Raw genomic sequence first — 16,115 nt, 5'->3', positions numbered from 1 at the left:
AAAAGAGGACCTGACCTGGGATGCTCACATTGCAGCCCTGGTCAAAAGGGCCCAGCAGAGATTATGCTACCTGAGGTTTCTCAGAAAACAACAACGGAATGAAAAACTGCTGGTGACCTTCTACCGCTGCACCCTAGAGAGTATCTTAACTTACTACACCTGTGTACAGTTTGCACAGTGGCAGATAGGACAGCGCTCCAGAGGGTTAATGTCATTGCCCAGAGGATCATGGGTTGCCCTCTTTGGAAGAGCTTTATAGCTCTCACTGCCTTAAGAAAGTTCAAAACATCCTCAAACATCCATCTCATCCTTGGCACCTTTTTTTTAAACTATTACCATCTGGCAGACAGTACAGGATAATGAAAACAAGGACAAATAGGCTGAAAAACAGCTTCTATCCCAGGGCAGGAGCTCTTTTGAATTCTACTGTATAGTGCAGTGTTGGTCTGGTGTTGCGGGTTTTCAGTTCAATGTGTGGAGGGTGAAGGATGTGTGTTTGTGTTTATTTTCATGGTCATGATGTGCCCTGAGGATGGGATTTGATTTCGTTGTATGAGGTGCAATGACAATACAGTAAACTAAACTAATGTTCATATTATCTACATTTGGGGCCACCTGATATGGACTAGCAAAGGAAAAGGTGGCAGATTCTTCTCAGGACTAGAGTTAAAATGATCTCGAGAAAGCGCCATTTAGGGCAAAACTGAAGAAATGTGAACCTCTCCTCCCAGCCCAAAAATGCAGCCGTGCATAGGATTCCTGGAAGGAAAAACAAAACATCACCCATCCTAAATCAAGGCGGTTTGCCATATGGATTTGACTTGGCACCTGTGGAAAAGCAGGAGGGGTGTGTGTGTGTCTGTCAAAGCCCCAGATTGGAGACCAGGAAAGGGAAGGGTTGAACTCTACTACCCAAGACACACACAGAAGCCTCGGAGGACAGGCCAGCGGCCTAGACCAGAAGCTGGGGAACTCCCTGTAGTTAGATCCGTCTTCCATCCATAGAGAGGACTCTGCCATCTCTACACTGATCCAAAACCAGCTATGGATTTGTCACTCCCAGGGACCGCAACTGAGAAGGACTCCCAAGTCGCGTGTTTGTGGAGTCTACACAACACGACAAATTGAGGGCAAATCATTTTGAGATGAGCTGATGACTTCATAGCCAAGTCCTGGCCCTTTTCTTGGGAAGAGAACATAAGTGGTTTCTCCCTGCTTTCTCCTGGGATGTTTCTACACACACACACACACACACACACACTTCCCAATCTGGCCTAGAGCCCTGGGAGAGCCTCCCTCTCCAAGTTCCATCCCAGTTGGCTTTCCAAGATCAACTACAGTCCGCATCGTATTTCTAGCCGCAACATGGAAGTGATTTGCCATGGATTTCTTCTGGAATTGTTCTCCTTTTCTCAGCCTCTGCTCAGCTCTGGGACTCTTTGGTAGCTTTTTCTTTCTTTCTTTCTTTCTTTCTTTCTTTCTTTCTTTCTTTCTTTCTTTCTTTCTTTCTTTCTTTCTTTTCTTTCTTTCTTTCGTACTTTCCTTTCTTTCTTTCTACCTTTCTTTCTTTCTTTTTTTCTTTATCTTTTCCTTCCTTCGTTCTTTCCCTTTTTTCCCCTTTCCCCTCCCTTCATCATCCCTTTTCTTTCTTTTTTTCTTTCATCTTTTCCTTCCTTCTTTCCCTTTCCTTTCCCTTCCCTTTGTCATCCTTTCTTTCTTTCTTCCTCTTTTCCTTTTTTTCTTTCATTCTTTTTCATTCTTTCTTTCATCTTTTTCTTTCTTCCTTTTCTTTCTTTCTTCTTTTCCTTCCTTCCCTTCCCTTCCTTTTTTCCTTTCCTTTCCCCTCCCTTCATCATCCCCTTTCTTTCTTTTCTTTCTTTCTTTCTTTCTTTCTTTCTTTCTTTCTTTCTTTCTTTCTTTCTTTCTTTCTTTCTTTCTTTTCTTCCTTTTCTTTCTTTCTTTCATTTCCTTCCTTTCTTCCCTTTCCTTCCTTCTTTCTCTTTCATTGTTTTCTTTTGCTTTCTTTCTTTCTTTCTTTCTTTCATCTGTTCATTCCTTCGTTCCTCCCTTCCTTCCCATTTATGAGTGTTGCCGTCTCCCAAGGGTCCCTTTTGCAATCTTCTGATGAGCGAAGTCAATGGGGTAGCTGGATTCCCTTAACAACCATATTCCCCACTTAACAAACGCAGTGATTCGCTTAACAATGGTGGCCAGTAAAGCTGTAAAATGGGGCAAAACTCACTGAATGAATGTCTCTCTTTAGCAACCTAAATTCTTGGCTCAATTGTGGTCGTAAATCAAGGACTGCCTGCCTAACTTCTCCTGCAAGGAGGTAGCCTTTGCAATGCTTGTCAAACGACCACTGCAGAAAACAAACAGAACGACTTCCCTTTTGTCTGCAAACCTAACCACGCTGGCTTCATGCAGACATATTTACACTCCCAAGCGAAACCACATGAGCTCACAGAGACCAAAGTTTGATAACCATGCTCAGGTTGTCTGGAGAATAATCCTTGCGCTGAAGCTCCTGTTTCAGGGGGTGGGGGAATTACAGAAAGCTTTCTGTTCTTCGTACAGGGCCCTCCCTCGATCTTAGAGACGCACACATACCAATTTCACCTTAGCTATGTATGCTTGGGAGGGAAAGGAACAGGACGGGGCTTTTAATGAAGCCTGAAACTTAAAGCTGCTATTCCAATGGGGGGGGGCGGGGGGAGGAGGAAAGGGCCATCTAACCAGGAAAAGAAAAACATTCTTGATTGCTTAACCACAAGACCGCAACATCAAAACAGGGAACGAAATGAATGGGTGTTGCCTAACACAGAATGCATTCATCTTGCCAAGCTTGGAACGTTGGAACGGGCTTCCAGCTTGAATGAAGGTGCTCTGTGTTTTTTACTAATTGGTTATAGCCAAAAGAGAAACAGGGGGACAGGGACAGCTCAGACAGGGGACTTCAGGTTGTACAAAGCAGGAAGAAGTACCAATAGAAGCTCAGGGTTGAACGGTAGGGTCCTGGGTGCTCTCCCAGCTTGGTGGATTTCTTGCAGATGTTTCATTACCCAACTAGGGAACAGTGCTAGAAGGGAGTGGGGCAGAAGGAGGAGGAGGAGGAAGAAGAAGAAGAGGAAGGAGGAAGAGAAGAGGAGGAGGAGGAGGAGGAGGAAAAGGAGGAAGGAAGGAAGGAAGGAGAAGAAGGAAGAAGGAGGAGAAGGAAGAAGGAGGAGGAAGGAGGAGGAAGGAGAAGGAGAAGGAGAAGGAGGAGAAGGAGGAAGGAGAAGGAAGAAGAAGAAGAAGAAGAAGAAGAAGAAGAAGAAGAAGAGAAGAAGAAGAAGAAGAAGAAGAAGAAGAAGAAGAAGAAGAAGAAGAAGAAGAAGAAGAAGAAGAAGAAGAAGAAGAATATGGGGTCTTTGGTGGTCTCTGAGATTGGCTGTTTTCTTGCAGATGTTTCATTACCTAACTAGGGAACCTCAACACTACTAGAAGGGAATGGGACGGGGGGAGGAGGAAGAGGAGGAGGAAGAAGAAAAAGACTGTGGGATCCTTGGTGCCCTCTGACCTTGGCTGTTTTCTTGCAGACGTTTCATTACCCAACTAGGTAACATCATCATGCTAGAAAGGAATGGGATTTGTGGAGTGGAAAAGGAGAAGAGGACAATAACAACAGCAACAACAACAACTGTGGGGTTCTTAGTGGTCTCTCAGCTGGGTTGTTGTTGTTTTTTTGCAGATGTTTCATTACCCAAGCAGGTAACATGATCGGTATATTAAACTGATTTTATCATTAGTAACTGATGATTACCTAGCTGGGTAATGAAATGTAATGCAAACTCCTCCAATGTTCTCCATGTTCATCACAAGAAACGTCTAACTGCTTGCTACGGACCTCAAAGTAACCACAAATCTTGGCTTACAAATGGTTGAGCTTTTAGAGCACGAAACCAAGAAGAAGAAATAAAAATTACACATTTGGATCTCACCTGATCCTCTTTCCACTTCGTTGTCCTTAAAAGATGCTAAGCTTCAATTCCCACTGATTTCCCACCAGCACGAAAAGCCATAATGCCCAGCCATCTTTGGGGAAACCGGCACGCAAACCCCATAATGCACTATCAAACTTTTTTTCCTCTTGTTGTTCTGTTTTTGCTTAACCCAGATCTAGAAATAAGCAATTCTTCATTCTCAGAAAAAAAAACCTCAACTTCTTTTGGCATCCTTTCAGCTCAAATTGAAAGAAGCATTTTTAAAGATGTATCCAGGTCCTTGGGGGGAATGTTTCAAAGCTGCTTCCACAAACATTTTTGCAATAATCCGGTAGCAGCATATTGACAAATTCCAAAGCCAGGAACGATAAGCAAATAGGGGGGGAAAGGCTTTCTTGTTCTCAGCTACATTCTGACATTATGCATGATGACAAATGTTGGCAAAAAGACTCCACTTGAGTCAAGAAGAGATTCCCTCTTGTGCTTCCTTCTTTTAAACTCATGACTGATCCTTCCCACACTGCTAAACTCGGCAGTTTCTTAAATCTAAACTCTCATCAGGGCCGCAGCAGAAATAAAAAGGAGTGAAAGCAGATGGATCATTTTGCTCTTCTGGTTCACCAGTTCCGTCAGTTTCAAGCCTTGGTGATCTGAAAGAGGTCACTTCAGCAGGTCTGTGGGTCAGCCGTGGGGTCAAGTCATTCCGGGTAGACTAGCTCAGGAAAGAGACACCCCACGAAATGCTGAAAACTCCAGTTTATTGACACATTTATACAGGTAGTTCTCGACTTACTATTTGCTTAAGAACCCTTTGAAGTTACAGTGACACTGAAAACAATACCTGATGACCAGTCCTTCAACCTACAACCATCGCACAAACCCTAACTTTAGTACCGTTTAATGAAAAGAAGGACTAGGGGTGACATGATAACAGTCTCCCAATATCTCAGGGGCTGCCCCAAAGAAGAGGGAGTCAAGCTATTCTCCAAAGCACCTGAAGGCAGGACAAGGAGCATCTGTGATAAGAAAAATTTGGAGACCACTACTTAGTCAATGCCAATATGGATCAAGAGAAAAATACATACTATTTTGGATATGTAGAAATCCAATTATGTGCTTTATTTTCCTTTAATTACTAACTAAAGGCAATTTAAAGAGTGGTGAGCAACTATGTTTAATATTCAGTTTAACAGAAAAGAAATCCTTGTTGGATCAGCGAGGTTTTTTTTCCTCCTAAAGAACAATTCCGTAGACAGAATTTGCATGAAATATCAGTTTAAATGCATGAATAGATTGGCTTGTTGGTTTCAGTACAGTGTGCATTAGGTATGACTAATTTGGAGGGCAAAGGAGACTTTCCAACAATAACAAGCATTTTAAAACTCTCTAACATACTGCCTCAGTTTGCATTGCATGGAACCTAATAATTTCCGTAGTTGCCACGCTGAAAAGAATCAAAAGTGGAAAAGAAACTCAAATCTTAAGTTTCAAATGCTAAGTAGCCAAAACCTCTTAGTTATATGACGCTAGAGGTGTCTCAAAAGAAAAGATAAGGAAAGGAAAGGAAGATAAAAGAAGTGAAAAGGTAAAGTAAGGTAACGAAAGGAAAGGAAAGGAAGATAAAAGAAGTGAAAAGAGAAGGAAAGGAAAGGAAAGGAAAGGAAAGGAAGGGAAAGGAAAGGAAGGGATGGGAAGGGAAGGGAAGGAAGGGAAGGGAAAGGAAGGAAAGGAAAGGAAAGGAAAGGAAAGGAAAGGAAAGGAAAGGAAAGGAAAGGAAGATAAAAGAAGGAAAGGAAAGGAAAGGAAGATAAGGAAGGAAGGAAGGAAAGGAAAGGAAAGGAAAGGAAAGGAAAGGAAAGGAAAGGAAAGGAAGATAAAAGAATAGGGAAGGGAAGGATTGGCCCAAAGTCACCCAGTCAGCTTTCATGCCTTAAGGGGTACTAGATCTCACAGCTGCCCGATTTCTAGGCCAGCCTCTTAAGCCCTATGTATAATTTTTCTTAAGATACAATTTTTGGGCTTCCTTTCCCTTTTCCTTCTCTTCGTTCTATCTTATTAAAAAGAAGAAGAAGAAAAAAACACCTACTATTAGGAAAAAAAAACACAAACTGTCAAATTCATAATCTCATAAATCCTTCGTCTGATCAGGCCAGGACTCAAAAACGTCCCAACAGTTAGGATCCCTGAACAGGAAGTTGACTTCAGGTGGATTTGCGTTTCACGGCAAACCCGTTATTCTGGAATCTGCGGCTCCATTTATGGGCAGCCCCGATCCAAGGAGGCTGGAGGCCAAGCAGGCGCGCGCACACACCCATCCTTTCTTGGCAAAGCTGCCCAAAACCTCCGAGATGTTACGGATCCTGCCCTGAATTTCCTCTCCCTCCCCGTCTTTTAAAGGCCCTGCAAACAAAACCCACTTCTTCCGTGCCAGGAAGACAGATCTCTATTGTTTATTTTGAAAAAACAAAGCAAAGCAAAATAAACTACGGATGGACACATTCCTCTCATCAGTTGCTCTTTTCTTTTCTTTTTTCTTCATCTGACCTGTTTTTCTTGCCTTAAATAGAATCAAATAGAACTTTATTACGGTCTTAGACCAGCAATAGACATCACTATTTACAATATATAAAAAAATAGTACTGACACATTATAGTACATTAATAGTGGATAATAACGTCTCTGTTAAGAAAATACATGTTCTCAAACAGTTAGGGTCGCTCCCTGGTTTATATGAGTGGAGACCCAATTAGTATGTGTGTAAATATCATTTTCCAAAGATTGTTTTATCTCCCAAAATTGGCACACATTGACAGCTATAATTCTGTAACCATTTTTTTTTCTGGCAGACCTTACAGCAACACAGAATTTTGCCACTGTATGCATTAATAGCTGGGCTTGAATCCTGGAGGAGAAAGTCTACATAAAAATTGTCTGCCCTCCCTGGCGACCTCTCTAGTAAACTAGGGAAGAATATACAATGACCTATAAACTCTGTGTAACTCACAGTACAATAAAAACATTGCTTTGAGTTTGCAAAGGCAGCCGTAGCCTTGAGATTCTGGTGGGAAGGGGTGATTGCTGGAAAAATAATAATCAAGTATGGACTCTTGACGGATGCTCCAGGCTGCATCTGGGCAAGCTACCGTTCTGGGTGAAGTCAAAATGCACAAAAAATATGATTGGCCTCAGATTCATTTCCTCTCCTCAAAACGCACACTAAGGGCTGTGTGTTTCCCCGCCAACCTCTGTTTCAAACATCTATGGAGATTCTCAGTCCTCCATGGTTGTCCCAAAGATGCTTTTATTTTTCCCAAGTGACAACTGGACTTTTTCTTTTGAAGAGCTTTTGCTTCTCATCCAAGAAGCTTCTTCAGCTCTGACTGGATGGTGGGAAATGGAAGGCTTGCAGACAGCTGGTCATTTGCATTATTTCAGGTGAAGGGCTGTGTGTTTCCCCGCCAACCTGTTTCAAACATCTATGGAGATTCTCAGTCCTCCATGGTTGTCCCAAAGGTGCTTTATTTTTCCCAAGTGACAACTGGACTTTTCTTTTGAAGAGCTTTTGCTTCTCATCCAAGAAGCTTCTTCAGCTCTGACTGGATGGTGGGAAATGGAAGGCTTGCAGACAGCTGGTCATTTGCATTATTTCAGGTGACCCCGAGGACACAGACAAACCTCCAAGTGGCCTCAACGGCTCTCTGTAAGAATGCAAATGACCAGCTGTCTGCATGGGATATAAATCCTTCCATTCCCCAGCATCCAGTCAGAACTGAAGAAGCTTTTTGGATGAGAAGCGAAATGTCTTCAAAGAAAAACCAGAAAATCCAGTTTGGAAAAAAAAGCACCTTTGGGACTCAATTTCAAATGGAGATCTGGTTTAAAGCTTCTCACTTCAAAAATCAGGATTCTGGGAGGGTAAAGGCAGGTTTGGTGAGGAAGAGAAAAGGACCGTGCGTAGGTTGTCCTCGTCTTAACGACTGCAATTCAGCCCAACATTTGCTAAGTGACTTTGGCCCCGTTTTACGACCTTTCTTGCCACAGCAGTTAAGCGAATCACTGCAACCGATAAGTAAACACAGTTGTTCAGTGAATTGAATTTGCTTGTTAAAAGGTCACCAAAGGGGATCTCCCATGACCTTGGGACACAGCAGTGGTCGTAAGTACGAGTCAGTTGCCAAGCTTCTGAATTTTGATCACATGATCATGGGGATGCTACCAAGGTCGTAAGTGTGAATAACAGTCATAAGTCTCCTTTTTCAGTGCTGTTGTAACTTGGAATGGTCATTTAAATGAATGGTCGCAAGTCAAGGACTGTCATGCCCCTGTCAGAGTCTGAATCCAAGGAGGGGGAGGCCAAGCAGCTGACAGGGAGTGGGACTGTGGCTCCATTGGCTGTGGAGGAAACTGGGGAAGGGCAAAGTCCGGCTGGGCAGAGTAGGGAAGAGGTAGAACAAGGGAGAGGGAGTTCAGAGGAAGACCCACCCACCCACCCCCCTCATCCTAGGGCATGCAGAAAGGAATGGAGAAGAGAGCAACGTGGGTTGCGTGGCTTACGGGAGAGGAAAGGGCCCTGATTCCCTTCATTAGCCACAGCTGGGAAGAGAGTTTTAAAAAGATGCATGCTGAGTGCAGTGTCTGCTGGTGTCTGCTGGGAACAAATGTGAGCTTATCTTGTGTTGACTTTGCTTATCTGTGTTCCTGGCGTCTTCCCAACCGTGTTGAGTTATTGCCGTGCCTTCACGCCTGGAATTCTTGCTCCTGCCCTGCCGGACTAATGACCTCCTCTTGCCTTGATTGGACTTATAGTTACAGTTTTGGCTGACCATATTTTGGGCTTGATTCTCTGTAGCCAAAGGCTGTTCCTGGGAGAGTTTTTCTCCAGCCCAGAAGGTAACCAGGATATTGGGGGCAAAGTTGGAGCTATTAAAGGGACTCTTATTGATTATCTGACTGTGTTGCCTTTGTGCCACACACCCTGGGTCATCACAAGGACTATCTATACAGGTAGACCTGGAATATCATTCAAACGGCACTGAAAAAAGTGACTTATGGCCATTTTTCACACTTTATGACCACTGCAGCATCCCCGTGGTCACTAGATCAAAATTTGGACATTGGCAACTGACTCATATTTATGACGGTTGCAGTGTCCTGGGGTCATGTGATTCCCCTTTAGCAACCTTCCGACAAGCAAAGTCAATGGGGAAACTAACCTACTAACTGCAGTGGTTCACTTAACAACTCTGGCATGAAAGGTTGTAAAGTGAAGCAAAATTCACCCTAATAACTGTCTCACTTAGTAATAAAAATGTGGGGCTCAATTACAGTTGTAAGTCAAGAACTACCTGCAGTTTTTTTTTTTTTTTTTGCAAAGCTGTTAAAAAGTTGGTTTTGTGCCAGGTCCTGGGAGTGATATACACTCTTGGCTTTGTCAGTAGTTATTTAGGGAGCTTGGCTATTTTTAAATATATATATATATATATATTATCTATCATATTGGTTTTTATCTATTTAAAGCTGCCCACATAGTCACTCGTATAAGGTGGGCAGCTTTATAAATCAATCCATAAATAAAAATCCAGAAGAGATTCAGGGGAAAAAAACTGCTGGAGGTGAAAAAACAGAGAATCAAGGAACTATTTCAGGACAGATAGTAGATGACGTAACAGAGGGATACACGTGTGTGATTAAAACATGGCACTGCGGCCGGCAGCTCTTTTCCTCAAATTAAACCTGAGGAAAGATAATGAATGCCAGTGAAACAGAAGAAGAGAGAGGGAACAGCATGAATAATTCAAAGAAATCCAGATTGCTTGGGAGTTCAGAGGAGCAATTACAAGCAAATGCAATAGCTAAGTTAAGAAACTGGCCCCTTCTCAGAGCAATATCATTTCTGACACATTACTACCAAAAATTCAGCCTGGGATCTGTCATTAAGCCAATGTTTGCTCTGCTGGAGCTGAGTGAAGCTTATTTAACTAGCCCAAGTTCAAAACTCCTTGACTTAATGTAATGTATGAACCCAGCAAAGGTGCATTTAAACAGTGGTTGGCTTCACACTTTGCACGTGCGTTTTCACTATGTTTTACAAAACAAGCACCAGCTTCGTATCCCAACTAAAATTGGGCATAATTCACTGCCTTGCTTAGCAGCTGAAATTCTCATCCCAATTGTGGTCGTAAGTCAAGCACTGTCTGTATTATGCTTCTTTATTTCACATATCCTTTTACTGTACAAAATTCCACTGAAAAGTCCATCTTAAGACGAGTAGTACCTTTACGTAACAGCAGGGAGCGTGTAAAATGATAGCAACTTTGGCATTCTCAGGAAGACACACAGATAACTTCCTAGCTAGCCCTCTGAATTCATCCCCCTTGCTCAGTGTGGGGGATATTCAGTGAGAATAAACTGCAGTCCATACACCTCACGCCAATACACAAGCCATACAACAGGAACACATTTAGTTCACATCATGGATTGGGTTTGACTTGCGCGAAGTTGATGAGATACTCTAAAGCTGTACCAACCAATCCATCATTATGATCCCCTGGAGAAATCTCTACTAATGGAAAGATACAGCAGGAAAAGTTGCAAGAAGAAATTCAGACAAGCAAGCAATTCATTAAATGTTTATGGATCTCATATCGCATCCAGAAGAATCTAATCTGACACCTTCTTAAGGACCGCTGCATGTAATTTTTAATGTTCCAACTCCAGGTGCAAATTTAAAAAAGGACCCTAAAAAAGAAGATTTGGATTATAGGCTCTATAATAAAAAAAAATTACCGCGTTCTGTTTCAGGCTTATTCTATTACCTAGTGGAATATACAAGATTGGACTTTTTCTTCCTCCCTTTTAATCCACGAAACAACAACCCTGTGAGGTTGGACTTCAAAGAAGGGTGAGATTCCCACTCTGCCTAAGCTTAATATGCAACTTACAAACAACAATAGTCAAATTTGCAAAATACTGTCATGTGAAGTCAAATCCAAGCAAAGGGATTGTGGATTAGTGCAGCATGTTCTCCACTTGGGGATATGTAGATTTTTGTTTCCCAGAATTCCCTGGCCAGATTAGACACTGCTGAGAATTCTGGGAGTTGAAGTCAACACATCTGGAGTTGTCAAGGCTGAGAAGCAGGTGTGAAATCAACATCTCTCTGTCTCTTCTATTTCACTCCCCTGCTCCAAATATCGATACATTATATACATTACTCTTAAATATATTCCCTCAAATATATTACATGTATTATGGAATATATCACCCTTCCTTTAGTTTTAGCAGTTTTGAAATTCAACTAAGGACCTCCTTTAACCCTAGGATTCAAAACTTCCCATACTAAACTAAGTCTTCCTTCAACCTTCTCTCACTGCAGATACAGTATATGCCTTCGAATTCCCAGAATTCTCTAGCCAGCATGACTGCTGCTAAGAATTCTGGGAGTTGAAGTCCACAAGTCTTCAAAGTTGGCCAAGGTTGGAAGGCAGCTTTTCACAAACAGGGCAGATCCTTGCTTATAAAATTATTGCCGTTGTCCTAATCTGACTATGCTAAATTATGGGTCTTTACTGCCATCCCTGGAGCACAATTGGATTATCTGTGAAGTCAATCCGGAAGAGAGTCCACACCTGAGCCCAAAGCAAAGTTAAGAACCTTGGGTTTACCTCAGGAGTTCAGCTACAATGGACCAAGCAGGCATCAAGGCAACATTATGAAGCATTTCCAGCCTTATCACGCGGCCAACCTCACTCTTCGCACCTGCACAATGACACACCACTAGACAGAGGCATCAAACTAAGCTTAGCTGTTAAAAAAAGCTTCTACCTTAAGAAAAATGAAAAGTTCAGCTTGTAGCAAATGCAAATTAAGTGACTCACAGATAGAACCATCTAGGCTCATTCCCCACAGCCTAATTCCCTTCCTCTTTTTTATCATTTAGGCCAGGGGTCCCCAAACTTGGCAACTTTAAGACTTGTGGACTTCAACTCCCAGAATTCCTCAGCCAGCTATGCATTTAGGTCGGGGGTCCCCAAACTTTCAACCTTGGCCCTTGTTGGGAATTCTGGGAGTTGAAGTCCACAAGTGTTAAAGTTGCCAAGTTTGGAGACCTCTGATTTAGGTCAATGTTTCCCAACCTTAGCAACTGTAAGATATGTGGACTTCAACTCCCAGAATTCCCAACATGGGCCAAGGTTGAAAGACACTGAGATCTAGGTTAGATATAAACCTCAGAAAATGTGAATTAGGCCTAATGTTTTACAATGACTTGGCCTAATATTTTACAATGACACTGAATCAAGGAATGGTTTGTTTAGTTATAGTTTAGGGCAGGGACGTCCAACCTTAAGACTTGTGGACTTCAACTTCCAGAATTCCCCAGCCAGTTGGGAAATTCTGGGAACTGAAATCCAAAAGTCTTAAAGTTGCCAAGGTTGGACACCCCAGTTTAGAGAATAAACCATGAAAGGAGTTGTACCCCTACAGTATGTTAAGCTATAAATCATAGTTAACAGTGAACCACAGCTGGAATCCCTTACGGCAAACCAACCCAAAACAAACTGAGATTATCTGGTTCTTGCTACACCAAATTAATTAAGACAAACCTAACTAACTTGAACCAGGATATTAAATTTGATCTCATTTGGGTCAATCCTATTAGAGGAGATGATGTTACTCTTTTCCGAGTTTGGGCCCTTTAAATGTATTTGCTTCTCCACTTTGTTTATTTAACAGTGTACCAGTTTACACAAAAGATGACCCAACCACCAAACATTTTGCAAGACTGCATCCTTATCAACCTGCAGGTAAAGAGCAGGAAATCTGAATTATTTCCCTATTTGTATTTCTGAAAGTAAAAATTCCTGGCACATGGAAACCCCCAAATTTCTTAAGGGGCTGGACAAATTGTTTATCCCAAAGGTGTATGAAACAGCACTGGTGAAACAACACCAGCCTTTTATCTGTAATGTGACTCCCTGCTAGCCAAATAAACTAAGCCTAAACAGACCAGGCCCAACCATTAGCCAGAATGGCAGCCCGTTCAGGCTGCCACCCTGCCTGTAACACCAAAGACCAGCAACTATTATTTAATTTGTGGATCATTCTCCAATCCAATGCTGAGGACCCCCCCTCTTTGTGGACCAAGCCTGGATAGATCTCAGCGCATAGATCCTTTTCGGGATAAATAAGACTGACAGGCCCCAATTTGTCAGCAAAAAGTTGGAGAAGGGAGCACCATTCAACCAGTAAACCCCAGTAAACCCCCAGGTTACCTGCTCCGCTCCGTAGACAGTGGCAAACTGCACAAACTCCTCTATCCGGACAAATCCATCATCGTCCTGGTCCAGAGCTCGGAAGACGGTTTGGAGCTGAGGAGCATCTTCCAAACAGCCAGGTAGCTCTTCCTCCAGGTGTTGGGCCTGCTGCCCCAAAGGTAAGTGGGGAGCAAGGTCGTTGGAAGACCGGAGAGGAGGGAGCAATGTACTTGGGGGGGTCACCATTAAGGGCCTCAACAAGGGGGCACCCCGGCCAGGGTGAGAATCCGTGCAGTCCTCCATCTCCTCCGTCCAGGAGCAATCCAGCAAGAGCTCAGCGCTGTAGGATTCCTTTTCCGGAGGGGCTGCGAGATCCAGGAACGACCCTGGGGGGGTCCCCGAAATGGGGCAGAAAGGCTCCTCCGCCTCGTCCAACTCTCCTGGGGTCGTTGCTGCCTCCAGCCGTAAATCCGGAGCAAGGGGAGGTTCTGCTAAACAGCTCCAGGGCTCCCTTTCCTCCGGCTCCTGGATCGGCCCGGCGGCGTCTTGCAGGCGATCTCCCGCACCTGAGTCGCTTTCCTCGCACCTGATTGGACCGTCGGGTCCCCGAGCCCCCGGACCGGGCAGGCAACCTCCGACGGAAGAGGAGGAGGAGGAGGGGGAAGAAGAGGCTCGGCGGGGACCCCGCTCGGCCATCCCGCGCAGCACCTGCTCCAGGGACGGAGGCGGCGTCGCGTCCGGCAGCATCCCGGCGGCGACGGCGCTGCTGGCGGAGCTGCTTCCCCCGACGGGGCTCCCTGCCGAGCGGAACCTCGGCAGCTCCGGACCGGGCAGAGGCGGCGGGGACGGGGGTCGCCGGGGGAGACCCTCGGCCTCCAGGGGCTCCAGACTCAGCCTCGCCTCCCGCACCGTCGAGGCCCCCGGGTTGGCGAGGCTGCGGAGCTCCATGGCCGTCGGAGAAGCGGGCGAGGGTCGCGTGTCTCCAGCCCCCTCCCTCCTCCTCCACTTCTTCCTCCTCCTCCTCTTCCTCCCCCAGCGGGGGCGGCCGAGCGGGGCCCCGTCCAAGCAGCCCCCGTCCCCGGCCCGCAGAGCTCCCCGCGCCGCCTTCTCCTCCTCCTCCTCCTCCTCCTCCTTCGCCCCCGCCTTCGCCGCTCTTTTGGGGGGCGCAGCCGGGGCGCCTCCATCAGCTCCGCGCCCTTCGCATCTCCGGCTGCAGCTGCTCCTCCGCCAGCCGGGCTCGGGCGCCGGGGGCGCGCAAAGCGGGAGCGCGCGCCCGCTTCACCCGGCCGGGGAGAGGAGTGGGGGAGCGGGAGGGAAAGGATGCAAAAAGGGGGGGTTGCAAAAAAAAAAAGAGGGGGACCCCACCCCAAAAAAGCAGCAGCCCCGGCGGCGGAGCCCCCGCTTGCAACAGCAGCTGGAGGGGCTGCTTGCAAGGCGAGGGCCGGGAAACGGGGGGAGGCGAGGAGGGGGGCCCTCGGGGTTGCTGGCGAGCCTACCCGGCCCCGCTTGCTGCAAAGGCGCCGGGCGGAAAGGAGGAAGAGGAGTCCGGCCGCTTCTTCTGCTGCTGCTGCTTCCCGCGAGCCGGTTGCCGGGAGGAGGAAGAGCTGCTGGGGTTGGGCTCGGCCTGCCCGGCGGCGCTGGCGGCTCCTCCCCGGCGGCGGAGGAGGGTGGGCTTTGTGCGCGGCCCTCGCCCGCTTCCCCCCGCTCCGCCCCGCGCCAGGCTGGGCGGGGAGGGGCCGGCGATGCCCTCGGGAGACCCCGCTGCAGCCCCGCCGGCGACGGCCTGTTCCCGCAGGGCTTGGCGGCCCAACTAAGGAGGGGGGGGGAAGAGCTCCGAGGGATCCATTTGGGGCTCCCCTCCCAGGAGCTCCCACCATGGGGGGGGGGGGCTCCTTTTCACAGCAGCACCTGTGAAGGCAGCTAGGCCTCGACTTACAACGGCTCCATTTAGCGACCTTCCAAAATCCCCATGGCCCCTGAAACAAGGGACTTGAGTGGTTTTTCCAGAGGGATGGCCATTGCAGCCTCCCCTGATCGAAATTCAGCTGCTTGGCAAGGGATTCGTCTTTATGACGGTCGTCACAGCCTCACGTTGATCCCCTTTTGAGACCACCAGACCAGCCAAATCCGCGGGGAAGCCAGAGTCAGTTGAACAGCTGTGGCAATCCGCTTAACAACTGAGCCAAGCCTGGTCGTCAAATGGGGCGAACACCTCCCTTAACAACGGCCTCACTTAGCAACATGAATTTGGGGCTCAACTGTGGTTGTAGATCGAGGACTTACCCACCGTGCTTCTAACTGAACAGATGCATTGATTCATTTAAATCACAATTGGCCCCAACATTTCTGTTGTTAAAGCGAGAGATTTGTGGAGTGAGTTTTGCCCCATTTTTGCGACCTTCGTTGCCTCGTTTGTTAAGTGAATCCCTGCCGTTAATAACATGGTCATTGAGTGAATCTGCCCCCCCATTGACGATCACATGATCGCATTTTGTTCCCCAGTGCTGTTCTAACTTTAAGCAGTCACTAAACGAATCGTTAGTGAAGGGCTACATGTATTAAGTAAAAAACAGCATCCAGCAAGAAACAGAAATGGAGGAGAGTTAGGTTGTTATGACAAAATATAGGTAGTCCTTGATTTACAACAGTTCACTGAGCGACCGTTTGAAATGCCACCGGCACTGAAAAAAGTGACTTAGGGCCGTTTTTCACACTTAACGATTGTTGCAGCATCCACGTCTTCAAAATTTGGATGCTTGGCAACTGACTCATATTTATGACGGTTACAATGTCCCAAGGTCAGGTGATCAACTTTTGTGCCCTTTGGATAAGCAAAGTCAATGGGGAAGCCAGATTCACTGAACAACCATGTTATTAA

At 45.9% G+C, this 16,115-nt stretch overlaps 1 protein-coding gene across 3 annotated transcripts in view; it reads right to left on the bottom strand.

The window, feature by feature from the left end:
- The window catches only part of RAB11FIP3 (RAB11 family interacting protein 3), a 77,598-nt gene extending 63,023 nt beyond the window's left edge, over window positions 1–14,575 (bottom strand). Inside the window, exon 1 of one of the 3 annotated variants that reach the window (XM_087973229.1) lies at window positions 13,256–14,575. In XM_087973229.1, the coding sequence (XP_087829355.1) occupies window positions 13,256–14,185 (930 nt within the window). In that variant the 5' untranslated portion in view covers window positions 14,186–14,575. The remainder of the gene's footprint in view (window positions 1–13,255) is intronic. The other 2 variants (XM_026680768.2, XM_026680770.2) reach the window with 2 other exon arrangements.
- Between the last annotated feature and the right edge of the window lie 1,540 nt (window positions 14,576–16,115).

This window comes from Notechis scutatus, chromosome 12 (assembly GCF_049901735.1).
Source record: "Notechis scutatus isolate UNSWTSFEM ecotype Mainland chromosome 12, rNotScu1.2, whole genome shotgun sequence".
Taxonomy (NCBI): Eukaryota; Metazoa; Chordata; class Lepidosauria; order Squamata; family Elapidae; genus Notechis; species Notechis scutatus.
Note: the sequence above shows the minus strand (reverse complement) of the source record. Positions and strands in the feature narration are given on the sequence as shown.